The sequence below is a fragment of the Astyanax mexicanus genome, chromosome 19 (genome assembly GCF_023375975.1).
Source record: "Astyanax mexicanus isolate ESR-SI-001 chromosome 19, AstMex3_surface, whole genome shotgun sequence".
NCBI lineage: Eukaryota > Metazoa > Chordata > Actinopteri > Characiformes > Acestrorhamphidae > Astyanax > Astyanax mexicanus.
This window is the reverse complement of record NC_064426.1, coordinates 25,148,784-25,169,583: the sequence shown is the minus strand read 5'-3', so window position 1 is coordinate 25,169,583 and position 20,800 is coordinate 25,148,784. Positions and strand designations below refer to the sequence as shown.

Below are 20,800 nucleotides of genomic sequence, written 5' to 3'. Positions count from 1 at the left end.
GATGCGTTGGTGAGGAACCTTTTGTAGATGGTTCTTCTTGCTTAAAGTGGACTCCCCATCTAGTGCACAACGGAAGTCTATAAAATGATGGTTTCTACACCCAGCTCTAGTGCACTACATAGGGTTCACTGTTTTTTTTTTCTTCTCTCTGTTCCAGCAACACAGAATACATAATTAAAACAATGGCATGTTTTTATTTTATTAAACCCGCGACTGAATCTGATGAATCTATGAATGTTTTAAAGACATAAAATAATAAATAATAAACTGGACTGGAGTCATTTCTCTACGAAACTTTAATTTAGCTGTACATGTGAAAAAGAAAGAACAACAAGCAGTGAATCAGAAAGGGAACAGCAACACACATCTGTTTAAACATGTATTTCATCTCTATTATTTGGACGCTATATAGACTAAAGTATTGGGACACTCAGGAGTTAAGTTGTTTCTTTCAGTCTTACTGCTACAGGTGTATAAATAACACTGAGCACCTAACCTCCTTAATCACAAAAAACAAATATTAGTAAAATGATTGGTTGTTCTAAGGCTCAGAATATTCAGATTGCCAGTGCAAATTTAATTTATTAAATATAATCTGATTTATGATAGTCTGGACAGCTAGAAACCACATAAAATCAGATTTCTGATTATTGTATCCAAGCCATATTTGAGCGATAATTCCAGCATGGTAATACCATGCTACTTTTGCAAGCTGATAAAATTTCCCCTTCTAGATGGTCCACCTTTAGCTGTGAGTGAGTGGTATTATTGAAAAGATTTGTAAGGATTTAGGAAACTCAGAAACAAAGGCCCAATCCCATTTCTTGTTTTTGAGCAATTACCTATTATCATCCATTCACTAATTCCTATGTGATGGGAAGCTGAAATTAGTTTTTTTGAACTTTTGTTTCTGTTCTACAATGCTAAAGCCTCTGCTGTCTGTTGCATCATTTAAGGTGGAACAGGAAAGTTAGCTAGAGAACTACTAGCGATTGTTATGCCTGTTATGAAGAAAATGGTCTTAAAACATTGAAACTACACTATAAACTTTGGTAATATAGTGGTTTTCGTCATTTTTAACAAGAAAAAATACTTAATTTGTGGATTTAAATCTCTGTTTGAATGATCATGTAGCACTAACACTACCTGTAGAGCCTAACAAGGATTGGAACACCCTACCCCTACATATGCAAAACGGAGGAGTAGGGCTTAGTGGTAGGGCCAAGGGGTGAAATGGGATTGGGCCAAAGTGTCTGACCATGTAAATTACAGACCAGGGTATCCAAATGCTGATTACCACAGAACCACAATGGCCGTCAATGGTCTGCTGATTCAATAACCTCACTCAATGAGTCAAAACCTGCTGTTTCATAGATCATAGCAAAGTGAGGACCAACTCCATTATCATGCTTATTGAGTTAAGGTACATGCTAGACTGTGAGCTCCTGTAGGTGTATTGTGTAGGTGTTCCAATACTTTTGTCCATATAAATAATATATAATGCTATATTGTTGCTGTCCTGCAAAAACCTTTCATCTTCAGAATAGCAACTATTCAGCAGAAGTCTGCTTTCTAAATGGACATTTATGTAAAAGCATTTTCCTTGTGATTTACAAGTATTTCTATTGGTCCATTCAATTGAAACAACTTTATAAAAACACAACTGGTCAGATACACATTGTAACAAAAATGTGGATATAAGGTTTTTGCATGACATCAACAATATATTCCATGAACACAGCAACTGTGTAAATTATGTTGTTGCAGATAAAATAAAAAGAAGCCATAGTAAATCAAAGATAAAGACTATACACATAAAAATGGAGCAAACAAAAAGAAAAGGAGGAAGGAAAACTGAGTTTTCAGTTTTCAGGTTTTGGACACATCACAAACTTGGTCAAATAAAATCAATTGAATGTTTGCAGTGAAATCAGCTTTATAATGAATTATAAGCCATATATCACATGAAGCCAATAATACTTGGCATAGTTATGCAATCTACATATTTGTGTTTTGTGTTACGGGTGGGAGTGTCTGAGCCGTGCAGACACAAGGCACTTTTAAATGCACAGTGTTTTGTTTAGTCTTAGCAGCAAACAGATATTGGGTATATAGTGGAAAATCTGCTTTGCTTCTGGTCCTTAGAGTGTGCTGTAAACTCAGTGAAGGCAGTCTGAGACACACACTTGGCCTAAAAGAAGGGGGGTGGGTCTATCATTTGCGTGGGTAGGTCTGGTCTGTACTGCACAGATTGCAAATTTTCCAACATGGTGGAATTTTTTTGCCTTTATCTCTATAGAAAAGAAGGGAATGTAACCACAGCTCCCATACTTTTCCACAGTCATTGGCTCCTACTGTAGAGTATACTGGACCGACAATCCTGTAACTAAGTGTTTAAATGTAGTTACTCAATTATTGCTGTTATAACTGAAGCTAGTGGGAGTGTGGTCCTATATGCTGCAACTTCTATATGCCCACTGACTTCTACTATGTGTCTCCAGGCTCTTATTGGTAATCAAATCTAATCTAAAAAAATCTAAATTTGTTACTGTGGTTGATTGTATGCTAAATTTCATGCGGCAGATAAAACTGTAAAAATATGGTAGTATTGCTTTAAGAACTTGTTATATTTGTGCTCTGTGTTGTGTGTGGTTGTGTGGTCAAGTGTGAGAATTAGAGTGGATTTAACCTTCATGTGACTCAGGATCAAGATTACGGGCCACAGAGAAAGGAATGTGAAAGTGTGTGGATGAGTGATTGTCTGAATTGTTGCTTTTGAATTTCACTGAAGTTATGTCTAATATTTTTTTAACAAGCATATCAATTATTCAGCGCTTCTTACTTAAACGTCTATGCATTGTGGGCAGTAAATTCACCTATTTCCATAACCACACTTAATTATTTCTGCCTTAAGCCACACCCATTTTCTGGTTAAATTACAAGGATCTGCTACTTAGTCAAACAACATTTAAAAAATAAAAGTGCTACAGGGAATTCTTTGAGCAAAGTTACAGAAGCGTGTAATAGAGGTGTGTGAGTATTTCTACTATGGCATCAAGAAGATCCAAGATTTTTACAAGCATGAACAGAACCAGTTCCTAAACCAGAGTTCTATTGGTTGAAAAGGGCTAATAGTGACCTTTGGCCTGCTTGCTAAAATACAAATTCACTTGAATAGATACATATTTATCTGAATCAGATGTGCAAAATAAGGATTGTACACAAGTCTTTGATTGTTTCAGCTTATTCACCCTAATGGCTGATGTGAGTGAAACTAAACAATGTGATTGTAACTATCTTACAGAATGTAACAGATTAAACAAAGAAATGATTATTTGAGAAGAAGAAAAAGTGTTTTTACAAAGAATATGAATATGTATGGGGTTGGGCAATATTCTGATTATATTGGTATAGTGGTGATTTACATCGTTAGTGATATTGTCGACAGTTTATTTGATGTGATGAATATTGTGTCTATTCCTTAAAGTCCTAGAGTTAGTGGTTTGTTTTTATTTAATTATTTCTATTCTATTTTGCCAAATCAAAACAAGCTAAGGCAATATATTAATTTGGCATAGAGTAGCAGTAATTAACTTTATAAGTAGCAGCTTGCTAACTTTATTAATGATAAAAAATATCACCTGACACTGATTTCATAATATTGAATTTTATCATTATCGCCCAGCTCTAAGTTATTGCTCTTTATGTGAAAATGTTTACTGTGTATTTATACATGGACAAAAGTATTGGGACACACCTCTTATTCAATTAACTGATAAGGCTTTTCATTTATTTCCATTGCCACAGATGCATACAACGTGGCACTATAATAAGATGCCAATGCTGAGTGCCATATTATGCATATTATGAAGTCCCCAACGCCCATTTATTCGACAGCTACAAAGTTCCAGACCTGCTGTTAGAGCTGTTATAGCAAAGAGGAGGCCAACTCCAGACTAATGATTAAAGACTTAGAATAAGATCTCAAAAAACACTCATGTCAGTATAACGTCTAGGTGTCTCAATACTTTTGACCATAGTATTTTTGTGTGGATGTGTGTCTGTGACTCATATTGACTGCTCTCGTTCTGGAAGACTTCTCATGGGCTCTGAAGCTAAGGCTGCCTCCCTCAGCACCACCATATGATCCTCTGCAGCGTTCAGCGATTGGTCGATCCAGTCCATGCTGCCGGACATGTGACAGGCGTTCCGCGTCACCAGCACCAAGTGACTGACTGACAGCAGCAGGGCGGTGGCTCTGAAGAGACACAATAAAAAAAACATTGTTTCAACTCTTATAAAACACTGTGTGTCTCCATGTGAGATTTATAATAACATAACATATGCTGAAACAAATATTTTTTGTTACAGATTCTCACCTGTCAATATTAATCAATTACAAGAACATATTTTACTGCAGTTCTGTTCAACCAGTAGTGACACTGACACTAGTAATAAAGTATATACCTGGCATCAAGGAGGATGGGGTCCAGCGGTGGGTACATTGACCGAACAACGTCATCTACCCTGAAAAAAAAATAGAGGGTGCTCCTCAGTTCATAAATAGCATTTAATTGGTCTATGTGTGTGAGTAACATGTAACAAGCATACTTATAACAGTTTGGTTAAGGCATTTTAACAAATATACATTACAGTGCTATTATTATTATGGATCAGCCTCGAACTAGAAAAAAAAAAAACGGTTGCACAGCAAAAGTGGATCCCATTGGCCCATAGATGGGTTGCAATTGTGCTGCGATGTAGTTGCAATGGTACACTATATTGCCAACAGTGTCAAAGTATTAACGTGTTGATATGGTGCAGTGGATAACAACATCTAGTAACAACAGCTAGTAAGCCACCACATCATGTGTGACACTGTGGTTTAATTCCTGGCCTTGGTGACTACGCTGTGCAACACCAATAAGTGTTAATGCACAAATCTCTCAACACTACATTGGCCCACCTCTGTAACAGGCACGTTCCTGGCCCAATGTTCTCACCCCTAAAGTAACATTAAGAAGCTCTCTACGATCTACTGTTTATAAGCTAATCTGAAGGCAGACATCCCAAGTTGCAAAAGTTGATTTCAGGGAGGTTACCCCCCGCCCCCACCAAAGGATAACGAAACTTTACTTTTATATTAATTAATTTTACTTTTTTTTAATAAATTTAGAGTATTCAGAGGTGAAATGAGTTTTATTCTTTTTTCTTTTTGGAAGGCCCTGCCTCTGCTTTCCTTTTTTTTTTTTTTTTTTTTTTGGAATTTTTTTTTTTTTGCCTTTATTTGACAAAAATTGAGTTACAATATCACAAAACATTGCACAACATCAAAAACATTTCATATCATATTACAATAATTATTAATATTGCCTCCGCCATGATCTGCTTTCTCTCACTCGCTGAAAAAATCCCGTCCGGGAGGGGGGAAAAACACTGCCCGCCCACACTAAAACCTGATTGGCTGTCTCACAGACTCTTTGCAGAGAACAGGCCAATCAGAACCCTTTGTTTTCTCTCTCTCCTTCCAACAAGCGATTAGAGAAAAAAAGTATGTCGCCTGTGTGCGCGTTTGGGGCAATTCCGGGAGATTATATGTGACTCGCGGGCATCAGGGAGCCACTGCCGAAATGCGGGAGACTCCCGCAGCTTCAGGGAGACTTGGTTTGTCTGTGAAGGCCATGTGAACTCTGGTGGTCTATAGTGATCTACTCTACAGAAAGTTGGCAATCTCTGCACACTATTCGCCTCAGAATCTAGTTACCCCACTCTATTATTTTACACATTGACAGAGTGAGATTCTTTTATTCCCGGTTGCTTCCACTTTGTTATAAAAAAAAAAAAATCACAGAGAGTTAGCAGTTTAGTAGTGAGAAAATTTAACGACTGGACTTGTTGCACAGGTGGCATCCTAACACAGTACCCTGCTGGAATTCACTGAGTTCCTGAAAGCGACTTGTTCTTTCACTAATGTTTGCAGAAGCAGTCTGCATGCTTAGGTGCTTGTTTTTTTTATACATCTTTGGCCATGGAAGTGATTGGAACCTAAGTTCTATGCATTGGATGGGTGAGTGAATACTTTTAACAATATAGTGTATCTGAGGTGGTTGCTATGGTATCCAAGGTGGTTGTTATTTCTAAAATTGGATTTTAAAGAAGTTTTCGATTAAAATCACACTGAAAAAAATGGAGCTGGAACAGTGTTGATATCTCAAAGGTGTGGAGCAATGGGTTGGCCTCCCAGATAGATAGGAAGATTAGTTGTGGACTATACAGTATTTTCCTTTCAATGGAAAATCTCCTTTCAAAATGCTGTAATTAGGCCTAATCCCTGCTTGGGAACCTGCCCTATATGTGTCATTTCATCTAATCCAGCATAATAATGTTGTTACAAAAAAAATGCATAGGTACAAGTTTTTCATAGAAGCCTGTTGTAGCATTTTGTTCATCTTTTTTAAGGATGATTTTATACACACAAAAAAATATATAGCATGCTGCTTTTTGTGTTTACCTTGGACTTATGCGTTTGGCCACCGTGATGATGTCACTCAGGCTGGCCGGGGCTTTCACCTTTGCTCCGGAGCCCATCGTCATGGCAACGAGTTTCTCTGTAAGTGTGTGGCATATCTGCATGCAATCGACACAATTTGTTATTCGAGTGAATCAATCAGTTACAAGACAGCAAAAATTATTCTGCATGATTACCGCAGGCTCTAGTGTAGCACGTTCCAGAAGCATGAAAAATTACCTTCAGAATGGAGATACAATGAGACACTAAACCCCTGAGAGAAAGAGAGAGAGATAAAAATCAAGGATTTAATAAAAAGACAATCAAACACAATGATGATATTAGTAATGATCGTGTTTATATTTATATCATTATAACCCTGCTAATAAATGTACTAAATAAATAGGCCATACGATGCATCCTCGATCCACTCCTCGTTTTCCAGTATGGCCTCTATGTGCGGGTTTGTAATGACCACGTCGTCCAGCTCCAGCTCTGATGGCTCGCTCTGAGTCTCCATTGCTCCAATCAGATCCACAGTAGGCCTGATTGAGAGAGAACATACTAAGTAAAACTGAGCACATAGGATTACGTTGTTTGTAGTTCTATCATTTTAGAGTGTAGTCCTTCAGTTCTCTGCATACTTCATTATCCTCCTTTCACCCTGTTTTTTTTAAATATTTGCCTGCAGGATATTTCTGGTTGGGGGTCTTTTTTCAGTCCAGCAGTGACACTAAGGGGTTAAAAAACTCTAGAAGCACTGCTGTGTCTGACCCACTCATACCAGCACAACACACACTAAACCACCACTACCATCATGTCGGTGTCTGTGCAGTGCTAAAAATGATCCACCACCAAAATTACAGCTGCTCGTGGTGGTCCTATGTGGGGTCCTGACCATTAAAGAACAAGGTGAAAGAAAGATAACAATGTATGCAGAGAACAGAAGCTCAACAAAGGAAGAACAACAAAGGGCTCCTATATGGACCTGATAAAAGGGAATATAAACAAGGAGGTTGTCATGATGCTATGCTTGATGCTTGTTACATACAGTCATCATCAAAAACACTGTTGCACCAAGAAAGGATAATCCAACATGAAAAAAACTTGATGGGGAGAAGATTTGACATTGTAAGACGATTGGAAGATGTTGTTAATGCCAGGACCATTGGCAGACGGATGCATGGCGCAGGACTAAATGCACGCGAACCGTTACGACAAATTGCCCTTAACACCTCATCAGCATTACTTTTGTCTTAGTGGAGATGAACAATGAATCCATGTATAGAGGCACAGTGTTCAGCACTAAGATGCATTTTTTGTTTTCACCGGCTACACGACCAGAAGACCTGGTATCATGGTGTGGGGTGCTATTTTATATAATTTCATATGATCTTGACATGACATTTGATCTTCATTACAAGGACTCTGACATCCCCAAGTTACATTAATAAGGTCTTGCATGCATTGGTATTATCTTTGCAGAAGGCACACCCAAAGCACTATTCCAACAGGACAACGTTCACCCACAACAATCCCAAGAACTTGCCACAGATACTATGTCATGGCCAGCAGCCAGCTTCGCCATTGCCTGTCTTTGATTAAAATGTATGGGAAGCTCAGGAACATGCGAGGGACTATCACAAGGCACCATTAGGAACCTTTACAACTCAAATTACGTCTTTAATGTCTAGTGTCGGTGTAAATGTTTTAATATTTTTTAGTTCCTGGTCACCTTTTCCATTCTTCCGAATATAATTGCAATCCGACACTTCCTTCTGGGTGCAACAATTTTTTGATGATGAGTGCATAATTAACTATACTTAAATTGCACTTCTGGACATGTGTACATAATGGTATGATATTGAGTACTTACTTGGATTCTGGGTGATGCAGCAGGTCAGGAGGGTGGCAGTAGCGATGGCGACAAACCACCACCAACGCCACAAATGAGGCTAGGAAAATAGTGGCCAGCACTCCAATAGCCACAATCACCACCGTTTCCATGGTCATGGGGCAGATGCCGGGGCAGCACGGAGGATATCGATCAGAGGCTTTGACGTATGTCTGATGTTGGAAGGTCAAAGTTCATCTGAGGGAACAGAAGATGTATGCTTACTTGAGGTCACATCCAATTTCAAAAGTCGAAACCCCTATTTGTTGTAGACAATCTTGACATTTGGCCAAATTCTCTTCATGTTTTATTCATTTGATACTCAATAAACTGGACAAAAAGCCTCTGGAGTCTTTTGTGAGGAACAATGTCAATCAAACACAGAAGGAGGATGGTCTCATCAGCATATAACCACTGTACACTGTAGGAGGAAGTTGATAGAAGAAGGCATGCACCAGTGCATTTGGGAGACCTACACGAAGCAAGGGGAGGGTGAACCGACGGATTTTCGGAATAACCCAAAAGCCACGATTGCGGAAATCCAGCGAGCATCCTGTTAATGCTAGCACCATTGGCAGACGGCTGCATGACACAGGACTACATGCACACAAACCACTACAACAGATGCCTTTAACACGTCATCAGTGTCACTTTTGTCCTGGTGGAGATGAACAACGAATTTGTGTATGGAGTCACTGTGGTCCTGTCAGCCAAACACAAATAACGAGGGCTATTAACATCTGTTCTATTCTATTTTGGATGAGCAAATTATTTATTATTACTCAATAGATAGATAGAATAAGGCTAGTAATTCAGGGTGGTTTAATGTTATATAGAATAGGGCTGTAGGATATTAACATTATCACCAACACTGGGAACATAAATTGTAAGTTTCTCTAGTACATTGTGTTTCACATTAAATCACAGAGAATGATTTTAAAAACTGGGAAAAAAAGAAACAAGCAGGAATTTTGTCAAATTATGGAAATTTCCCATTAAATTTGTGTGGAAGCTTCTCTTGTAATTGGAGTGTTTTGTTTTCGCAGTTTTGTTAATAGTTAACAGATAACATTAAAGGGTTTAACACAATTTAGATAAAGGCTTATTTAGATAAAACATTTTAAAACACAGCATGGTCAAAAACACAGCGTGGGTAAAAAAATGTAAAAAGAATGTAAAGCTTTCCGTAAGGAGGAATTATAAGAAAATATAAAAAAATAACTTACAGTGCATGTCTGTGGATTTTTTGTGTTCCCATTGGCTGTGGCATAAAGACTTTATCTCAGTAAAATTCAGGTTTTAACTCAGGTCACGTAAGATGTGTCTGCACTGCACAGTGCATAACTAATAAGCGGAACATGAAATTACATGCCCAAATGTCAGTACTGAAACACAAACACACACATGCACACACACACTCTCTTTCGCTCACACACTGATAGGCGGCTTGATCTGATCTGTAATATAAGCTCACTGACATGACTTTGATCTGATAAAGGTGTAGAAAAATAAACAGCTCTCAAACTTTTATTTAAACAAACCTCTACAACCTCTATAAGAGTTTCATTATTGTCATACTTTCCTCGTATGACTCAAGGCTTCTTTAGATTAAAGCAGAAAACAGTGTGGCACTTCATAACCGGTTGCTCCATCTAATCTAAGACCTTCAACTAATATTCTTACTAATAATCTGTAGTTCTTAAAAAGTTTTCTTTTAAATTAAAATCAGCAAATATATTCACTGTAAAAACAGGCTGTCTTATAAGTACTCCTGGGAGATGTTCTTGCCATGCTAGCTTTTACTGATTATCTGAGCAACTGTGGTGCTGCTAATGATGCTGATACAAGAGCTACGGCGAACATAGAGATATCAGAACAGAAAACTCTATCTCTGTCTGTTCATTCCCTCATCAATAAACCAAAAAAAACAACAACAAAGAATGAGATCTGAAGTGAGCTGGCAAGTTTAAAGTTCTTGTTGAGTTTTTGCTAAAATTGTCAGATTCATCTGCTCTGAAAGGAGACTGCACCACAATGCACATACATAATGTGCTATAACTCATCCCCAAAACACACAAACTGTCACTTTAAACACAAAAGCATTTTGCATTTAGTGTAAATTACATCATAACACCAATCTTCGTTATCTCTCTCAATCTTTCTCTGTGCATAACGTAGGATCGGCATATAGTAGTCTTGGCACCTTGATCAAAATATCTGATTACCAAAAGGCATATACATGAATATTACATATTTCCAGCTTTACAGTTTTAAATAAGCAAGATTACTTGTTTATTTTCTGAATTTTAGTTACCGTATTACTGTATTAGTGTATGTTGCTGCACTACACTTTTGAATTTCATCCCTACAGTGTTGATCTGAATCTTTATGTTAGAGGAAACACTGCAGTAGGATTTAACATGAGTTAGTCAGTAGAAGTAATTATTTTTATTAAGAATTAGCTTGCTAAACACAACACGCTTTTTATGCCATTTTCAGCAGAATGTTTTCAGTTGTCAAATATTTGGAGCCTCTTTTGTAATACTAGTAAACTTTTCCTGCATTTGGTGTATGAAGTTGTGCCAGCTGTACAAAGACTGTTTAAATGATCTCTGTGTGTACCAAGTGGAAGACTAATGTGAATATGGGCTGTTTAACTGTGTGTGTGTTTGAGAAAGAGAGAGAGAGAGAGAGAGGGAGACAGAGGGAGGGAGAGAGAATGAATGTGGGCAATCGTGAGCGTATATGTGCTTTTACATCTCTCAGGACCACACCTAGCAGACCTTTAACCCAAAGTTTAGTGAATGATTAAACTTCTTTACAGTCTTGATGTCTGTGGGTGTGTGTATGCACTATAGACTACAGTATAGACTGTACAGTGTACTGTGTTGTGGTGTCCATGTTTTAGGATCATCTATTTGCAAAACAAACACTTTTATAACAACAGAGATAACTGATCCGCAACATCCCAGTAACGTTACATACAGTAACTAATGCAGGAAGAATGGTGCTCATGTAAGTTTGAGTAACTGGGTAACGCTTGGTAGCAACACATGAATTCAATTTTAAAATGTAGATACACTCAAAGATATTAAGAGATAAGGTCAGAATTGTGTTGCAGCCAACAAAAACCTTGTATCTCTATTTTCCTTTGCTTAACCTTTCTTGAAATTAAGGGTATTAGGGTTGATCTTGTTTATTCTTTTTTGAAGGAACTATCTCTACTGCTTATGGAATACTTTCTATTAAATGTTGAATAATTTTTGTGATTTATCCTGTGCAACAGAGGTAACTTTAGGTCTTTCTTTCCTGTGGTGGTCCTGATGAGAGCAGGTTTCATCATATTTTTTTCCAGGTGACTACCTTTAAAACTGATATGCAAAGCTGTCACCTAAGCAAGACTAATTTGAAGAAACTAAAATTCAAAATATATTCTGGTTTGTTTAACACTCACTGACTACTATGTTTACTACATGCCTTGGGCAAGTTCTGACATTTTTAAATAATGAAAAAGTGTCCAAACTTTTGATTGGTGCTGTATGTTATATATATATATCTATGTGCCATTAAGTCTCTAATATTTTACTTCCACATGGTTTCTAAGTAAGGCCATTTTTGGGTTAAGGGAAGAGACAAGCTGAAACATTATAAGAGAATCTTAATTAACTTATTTTTCAGCTTCATACATAATGAGAAGTTCCAGAGTTGACCGCTCATGTTATTTGCTACAAAAGATCGCTGTGATTTAATTCAGCATGAATTATTTAAACAGTTCAGTCTGAATTATTTCTGGCTTCTTCTGGCCTAGCACCAATGAGCCATAGAGTTACAGCATATCAAAACCAATACGCTCCACTGATGATTATCTGGAGCTCTGTTTCATTCTCGGGAATGTCGTAATTCTTTAATCAGATTTACTGGAGCTACTTGTACCATATCAAACTAGTGGCTCACAGCTCATGGCACTGCTACCCTGTTAAAAATGTAGTCTCCTAAATGGCCTTTGCCTTTAGATGTACCACTACATTACGTCAAGATTCTCTGAACCTTAATAAGATTCTTCAACATTTCATTTAGAAAACCATTTACTGTTTTACATTTAATCTTTCTCTAATCCACCTTAAAAAAATCTCAACCGGTCTCTAATGTTCACACGTTACAGATGTCTTTGATTAAATGACTCAGATAGGTTGGATCAGAGCTGGAACTAAGCTCTACATAATGAGCTGATCACTAGGAGCAGGGTTAAGTACCAATCCAGCTAGCCTCCTAAATCGATAGATAGGCTTGTCACGATAATAACGATATTGACTTAGCGCACATCATATGGACATGACCCTAATCATTTTTGCTGACCTCAAAATTGCCCATTATGTTTTTCCTTAATGAGAGGAGCCCATTAACTTGAGTGAGCTAGAATGTTGACTTGGTCATACTTATTTGAAGGGGTCCTTTTCTTTAAAGAAAATATACATCAGATTTTCAGTAATTTATCAATTATAAATCAATAATTTAGAAGCATCCGAATATTTAAAAAATCATCAAGAGACTTGTACTAAAGGTTTCTACTGAATTTAGATGTTTCTTTTTTAGAGTGCGCAATGTTAGGATTAGGTTTTGGACTGAGGTTAAGGTTAGGGTTAGGTCTCAGGTAAGTGGGAGTACCATTTAAGTCTTCTTCACATAACATATTATCTACTAAATGTGAGAAATGCATCAACAGCATATATTCAAGATATTTACCTTAAGTGTATTCAGATGCTTCACCATAGCTACTACACTGATTGGTTGCTGATATGTTATTGATAAGAATTTATTAAGCATTTACAAAGGACCACCGAAAATAAAGTGTTAAAAAAACACTTTTATTATATTTGTTTTATTTATTTAGGACATTTTAAAATACTTTTTATTCCAATTTCAATAACTAAATAGGAATTAATATTCTGATCAGTCAAAGATCATTTCTGCCATGCCCTCTATCTCTGCTTTCTGTGGGTATGACTCCTGTTTTTAGCTTTTTTTTTATCGCTTCTGAACAATAAAAACAGCATTTGAAGTGTGGGATTTAAATGCCTTTTAAATGCCCAGAAGACATTTAGATGAGAAAATATGTGATCTGTTGTTTCAGTCACTTTTGGTGACAAAGTTAATTATTTAGACTAATCAATGCAGCCTTACTTTAATCCCAAATCCATCTGTACAACATATAGTTTGGAAGTAAACACTATTATTTTTTCAACCAAATAAAATACAATGTCTGTCTCACATAAACGTTCAATATCATTCTGATGCCTGCAGAAATTGCTCCTTTTGGCATTACTCCAAAATGCCTATAGTGCCACCTTTATCTATGACTCCTGTTCCCTGTTTGACCTCTTTGTTTTGACACACTCCTTCATCATCATCTCATATCTCACACTCCCTCAGACTTCAACATGTGAGTCCTCAGAATTGTAAAGCCCAGTCATTTAAAAGTGGGTGTGTTTATAGCATAAGCCCCGCCCACTCACCTCCCTGCTCTTTTTTACTGATAAAATGTCTAGCTTTGATGACTGACAGTGTGAGGAGGGAATGAAGAGATGAAAGGGCGCATCAGACAGGTAGTTCTAAATTGAACATTTCTTCAGGCTTCTTGTTGATTTGTTAAAATGTTCAATGTTCTATAGAGACAAATAAAGCTTTAATGAAGATGATATGCCTGAATAGCTTTTGATTACCTCTTTATCTCTACCTCTTAGAGCAGTGGTACTACTGGGGGTGAGGGGAGAGGTACGAAGAATTTCAAATATGCCTGCTGCCATGCAACTACAATCATGGAGGACCATAAGCTCTCCAGAGTTTAACATTCAATCTGATTCAGCCCATTAGCTCATAACCAATGTGTTAAGTTGAACTGGGAGGGACAAAAAGGGTGAAAACAATCATGTTTGCAGGACTGTAGCTTTCAGAGCCTTACAGAACCTTTATTTTGACACTCCTGCATCAGATGTAAGCTCAGAGAAGCCAATGACATATAGGACCCATTAACATTCAAATTTCTCATTTATACAAATCTTCACAGTTGTTGATTAAATTTGCCACTTTTTTCACAACACAATTAATTTTATGGCCTAAATGTGCTTTGTTGTACTTTTCAAAGAAAAGCTTTATTGCTACAATGTAGCTACAATGTCAAAAAATATTAAAAAAAAAATTTTTGAACACTGAATATTTGTAATATCCCAGTAGACATGCCAACAAAGCACAATAACACTTTTTACCCTAATAATGCTATTCTAATCACATATTTATTTCAGCAGTGCTGTGCTGGTCACACGATTAACAACCACAGTGCAATTTTTTTTTCAAACATTTACCTCAGTAGTGCTATTCTAACCATACTTTTTTCTTAAGCGGTGTATTTGTAATACATTCACCCAAGTCATGCTTTTCTAATCATGACTCTAATCACGAATCATGAAGTCTTAAGTGAAATTCACACAGAGAAAGGCAACTAAAGAGAGTCTGAGACTGTGTCTGCTGCTGGAAAAAGACAAAATTTACAACAACCACTGCAATATGACTTCAAATGTAAATTGACCCAATAAATTAGCCATTATTCAGTATAAATTGTACCATCTTAAACTTTTCACAAAAAGTGTTTTTTTTTTGGATACATTTTTTAATTAGCAAATATTCAGTGCATCTTTATTGGGATTTATACCTACGCCAATAGCAGCAAAGCAGCTGTACAGTAAAAGCTGCTGAAGTTAGCTTTATTATGTAATTGAAATAAATGGTACAGCGAAAAAGTTTTCTTTCTACAGGGGGTTTCCTCCAGACATGGAGATAAGGGAAACTATGCAGCAGTGCTTTGCACCAACCTTAGCAGATAAGAACTGTACATTGCAAAGGAAAGAAAGTGCTACAAATCGTTTTTTTAAAGTGATACCATAAAAGAACCACTTTTGGTTACATAATCAAAATCATGTTGAACATAGAGAGGAATGTAATAGAGTTTTGAATAAAGGCTTCAATTGATGAAGGTTCCTTACCAATTTATAGGTTCTACACACTCACTCTATAAGAAACACATTTACACTATGTGCCCATATGTTTGTGTACAAGCTTTCCAATGGATGCACTCAGCTTCTTAATAATAAGCTACACCCATTGCTGACACAGATGTGCAAATGCACACAGATACTGAACAAAAAAGTGTTGTAAATAGAAGAGTATAAGGCTCCAGTATTGAGCTGTGGAACAATGAGATCTCTGCTCTGTGGAATGATGGGGCTTCTTCCAGTACATTTGGGATCGGTTAGGGAGGTTGTGAATTTGTTTTAATAGTGGTTATATGATTTTTAAACACGTTTCTGATATACAGTAGCAGTCAAATGTTTGGACACACCTTTTCATTCAATGTGTTTTCTATCTTTTTATGATTTTTTACATTGTATATTTAATATTGAAGGGATTAAAGCTGTACAGGAACACAGTATCCTGTAAGTAGCTTTGAGGACAGATCTACCCACTCTTGGTATTTTCTTCATAAGGTAAAGCCACCTGGAATAGTTTTCTTATTGTCTTAAAGGAGTTGCTTCTTTTTCTTCATGTTTTGCTGCAGCTCATCCAAGATCACTCATCTTAGTTGGATTTAGATCAGGGGACTGTGGAGGCCAAGCACTTTTTTGTTTACTACAAAATGTGTAACTTTGATTTGAATTGTATTTTATTGCATCGACTGAAATTAGAAAATATGTCATATATATCTCAGCCCTCAATAATAATATTGTGGATATATTGAAATACTGAATTATGGTAACTTTTTATGAATTATCAGTCATTTTTAATACTGCAATATAGTATAGTATAGCTTTTTTTCCAACATAGCACAGCCCTATGACCATCATTACCTTATCGCACAAGTTCCAGCTAATATTGCATAAATATGCGCCTTAATCCAAGAGTTTGGCTAATCCTGAAGTTTTAGCCTGTATCCCAGACATTTCTACCAATATTTCAGACCATATTGGCAGACATATTACAGACAGAATCTTTTTTCCTAATACTCCTGAAGTATTAGGTTCTAATACACTGTTATGCAAGTGCAGGGATTATAACCACTGACAGGTGAGAAGAATAATTTTATTATTCTATCTTATCTTGTTCCACTGGTATCTGTCAAGGGGTGGAATCTACACCCCACATAGAGCAAGTACCAAAACCACTTTGACAATGATAAAATTGTGATGCTAGATCACTGGAGGCATCGGAGCACCCCTAAATATTCAGCTATGCAATGTTCCACCAAAAGTGCTCCAAGGAAAGACATGGGCACCCGAGGCTCAGTAAAAGTTTATAAAGGTATCCACAAAAGGAAAAAGGGCTTGCTGATATGAGATCTTGATATCAGATTCCATCCATCCATCTATCTTGGATGGAAGCTGTTTTGGGGGCATGAGGGGGACCTTCACAATATTAGGCAGTTGGTGTACAGTCAGACAGAAAATGAATTTTCATTACTTTGCAAAATCTTAGGTTTCAGTTTAAGAAATGTCTGGGGGTCCCTAAACTTACAACTTACTGGGTAAAAAAAAATGTCTGCTATATTTGCTTACTTAGATTTCACATAACAAAGGCACATAACAGGCCTGTAAAACAGCTGATTTCATATTATGTAATTATGGACCAAAGTCTAAGGGGCAAGTCCTCCACTTTTTACAATTTTTGCACAGTGCTTTCACAGTAATCTTTCAGGCGTAAACAAAGTAATCCAAAGTGGTTTGATGTAAAATCTGCCATCTATAAAGACTTACTCAAACCTGTTTAAAGTTTTTTGATAGTCCCTGTGACTGCACTTCAGAAATTCTTTGGACTGACTGACCTCAATTTTTTATGTAATATTTTCTTTACTTAATTGAGTAGTTCTTGCCATAATATGAATTAGAACATTACTTAAATAGAGCTATTCACTGTATACCAACTCTCTCTTCACTCTACTCTTCACAACTTTACAACTGATGCTCTCAACACATTAAGAGGACAAGAAATGTAAGTGATTAACTCTTGACAAGTTTAGCACAGCTGTTAAATGAAAGCCATTCCAGGTGACTCTACCTTATAAAGCTGACTGAGAAAATCCAGCCAAGATGTGCAAAGCTGTCTTTATCTAAGTAAGAGGGTACTATTTTGAAGAATCGAATATAACACATATTCTGGTTTGTTTAACACTTTTTGTTCATTTAATAATTACATATGTTTTTCTTTATAGTTTGGATGACATATTATTAATCTACAATGCAGAACATTTTCTGCAGAACAATAATGAAAAAAACACTAAATTTAAGGTGTATCCAAACTTTTGACTGGTACTGTACATGAGATAATTACTGACTTTAATGCTGCTACAGACCATGCTTTTAGTAAAACTTATATTTTTACAGCTCAACTGCAGGTGTCTTTCTGATAGATATGACTTAGAGCATGAAATGTATACAAAGAACTTTTCTAAAACAGATCAAAGTGGTCACTGCGAGATCCCGACAGGACTGTTTACACTGAAACAGGAAAGTAAATGGGATCTGAGTTCCGTTTGCGCATAAATCACAGAAGTGTAAAAGAAAACTGAGGGAGAGCTTGACTAAGCAAGACTAGGCACTAAAATAGGCTCGAAACTGCCACGCCAAGAAAACAATTTTTTTAAATTAAACACTGAAACCATATGAACTATATTTAACACTATATATACACAAGAAGAGCACTGTACTGAGGTTCTACAAATGCACTGAAAGTCATTTAGGTCATAACCATAATCTACAATAACATATGGCATATCTTAAAGGCTGTAAATGTACTTCCTTAATGACATAGAACAGAAAGCAGGGTCAACTTCAGGGTCAATGAACTAGTAATACACTGGTAAGCATGATGGTGGACTTCTGTAAACAACAGACTTTTTAGGGTCTTTTAGGGTTTTAGCATCTATTCCAGTATATATTACCTAATATCCTGAGGTTACAGCTTACATCTCAGTATTTTTGAGTGTTTCATACAATTTATCCTCTACCCCAAAGTTTTTTTTGCTAATATTCCTTAAGTTTTATCATTTATTCCAAACATTTGCTTGATAATCCTAAAGCTTTAGCCTTTAACCAATAAGTTTGCACTGAATGTTTAACTTACATGTTATTCTGTATCCCAAAAGTTTATTATCAGTGTCCCAAATGTTTCAGCTATTTTAAAGATGTTTCTTTTCTATTCAATATGTTTTACCTTCTATCTGAGAATTTGCTAATATTCCCAAAGTTTTATGTTTTATCCCAGTTTAAACTATGTCCAGATCTGTTTGGCCTCTTTCCAAGTGCTTTTAATGAATATCTATACAGTTTATCCTGTATCGTGGAGGATTTTTTTAATATTCCTTATTTCAGTTTTATCCTGTATCTAATTTTTTTTTTTTTACTCCTAACATTTTTGACGTTTTAGCATCTATCCCAAATCTTTGCAGATAATACTGAAGTTCTATCCTGTATCCTAGATGGTTTAGCAAATATTCCTGTCATTTAGCATTCATATTTCAATATGTTTTACTAATGATCTGCGTGTTTAAATTTTTCACTGAGACTATTTTTACTGGTACCTGTCATAGATTCCTGAAGATTCATGTAGTCTCAGCCTATATTTTAGGCCCAGTTTTAGTGAGTATTTCAGGAACATTTCACTCTGTGACTAAGGTTATATTACTCCTAAAGTTTAATTCTTTAAACCAGATGTTTAGGTAATAGTCCAGATGTTTAACATCAGTATTCAAAAGGTTTCTTATTTTCAATAAAGGTTTCAATATTCCAGATGTTTTACTACTGATCCATATGTTGTATTTAAAAAAATGAGAAAATCTGAGCTTTTAACCTTTTCTTAAGTTTCTTAAGGAATATTCCTTAGGTTTTGTCATATATCTCATAAATTACTGAAGATTCCTGTAGTTCAAGGGAATATCCCAATATTTTAGACACATTATGGTCTTTGACAAATTTATAATATTACTAATACACCTTAAGTTGGACTTTTGTACCAAAAATTTTGCTGATATTTGCCTGCACCCCAGAAGATTCTGCTGATGTTCCTTAAATGTTACCCCCCATCACAACAGTGCAAATATTTTAGATAATTTAACCTTGATTCAAGAGATTTAAACTTATTTTCCTGAAGTGTATGCCTTGATCCCAGAAGCTATGTCCAATATATGTCAATTTACCCTCTAGAGTTTTTTGTTTTTCAAAATGTTTTGTATCTTCCAGACATTTCAGTCAGTACTCTGAGATTTATCTAGCCAACATTAGATATTTAATTGGTTATTTTGTCCAGCTTCCCAAATGTTTTAGCTAAAATCCAAAATATTTTAACCAATACACAGAAAAACTACACCACCTTAATTCATGCAGAAGATTAAGCATTAAAGTCAATCTAAACTTACACTGCAAAAAATCCATTGGCAAAAACTAGATAAAATATATGTAAATTGAGATGTATATATGATATGAGATGGATATATGAATTTTCCAATGGGGTAAGAAAAACATTGTCAGCAATCACTTGGTCTCAAATCGAGTACAGTAAGACTTAAATTAAGTTTTAAATTGGTTTAAACTGAACATAAGTAATAGAATAACTTGACTGGTTAAAAAAAGTTTCAGTTAAAAAAAAGTAAGTTAGACCAATTAACACCATTTTTCCTAAAAAAAAAAAAAAAAAGCTAAATAAACACTTACAATGCTTAGTAAGACAAATAACTTAATTCTTATCTGAGAAAAAAAATATATTTATTGCCTTAAAATTAGAAACTTACCCTTACTAAGATAAGTTTTTTGTAGAAAAACAAAGTGAACACAGAATTAACACAATTCAGCACATTTAAACTAACTTTTTTCTGTTTCCTCAGAACTGGTTCAATATGTATACGCTTATAAAAGTTATAATAAACATTCCTATTTTAAGAAAAACAGAAACACGCAGCTCTTACCTTTATTTGTCCATTTTTTACCTCAGACGTTTTGCTCCGTGAAACAAAGCAGCTAAACCGCGCGAGGCGGAGACAGCGCGGACAGCTCCAGAGCACTGAGTGTGTGTGTGTGTGAGTGTGTGGTGTGTGTGGTCATAAAGTAGGTGAACAGGAGGAGTGAGGTGAACTTCGCTCTCGGATTTTCTCTCTTTAGCTCCAGTAGGTGTCAGGAACGAGCCAGCTAACAACTAGGCCGGATTTTTCCCGCCCGTTTTTAGACAAGCCCCGCCCCCTGCGCTGTGATTGGCTAACATCTCATCCTCAACAACAGCAGCAGCAGCTGTAAATGTGAACACACTGCCACACTGCAGACACCATAAGCCAGACTGGATCAAACCTGGACCTACCATCAGCT

The 20,800-nt window shown here is 36.2% G+C and overlaps 1 protein-coding gene across 1 annotated transcript; it reads right to left on the bottom strand.

Moving 5' to 3' along the window:
- Positions 1 to 278: 278 nt before the first annotated feature.
- On the bottom strand, positions 279 to 20,549 carry tmem98 (transmembrane protein 98). Its single transcript, XM_007231228.4, has 7 exons — positions 20,407 to 20,549; positions 8,385 to 8,600; positions 6,922 to 7,053; positions 6,749 to 6,782; positions 6,512 to 6,627; positions 4,468 to 4,527; positions 279 to 4,258 (listed from the first exon to the last, which is right to left on the bottom strand). Exons 2-7 carry the CDS (start codon positions 8,519 to 8,521, stop codon positions 4,069 to 4,071), a joined length of 669 nt encoding a protein of 222 aa, XP_007231290.1. The 5' UTR covers positions 8,522 to 8,600; positions 20,407 to 20,549; the 3' UTR covers positions 279 to 4,068.
- Positions 20,550 to 20,800: the final 251 nt, after the last annotated feature.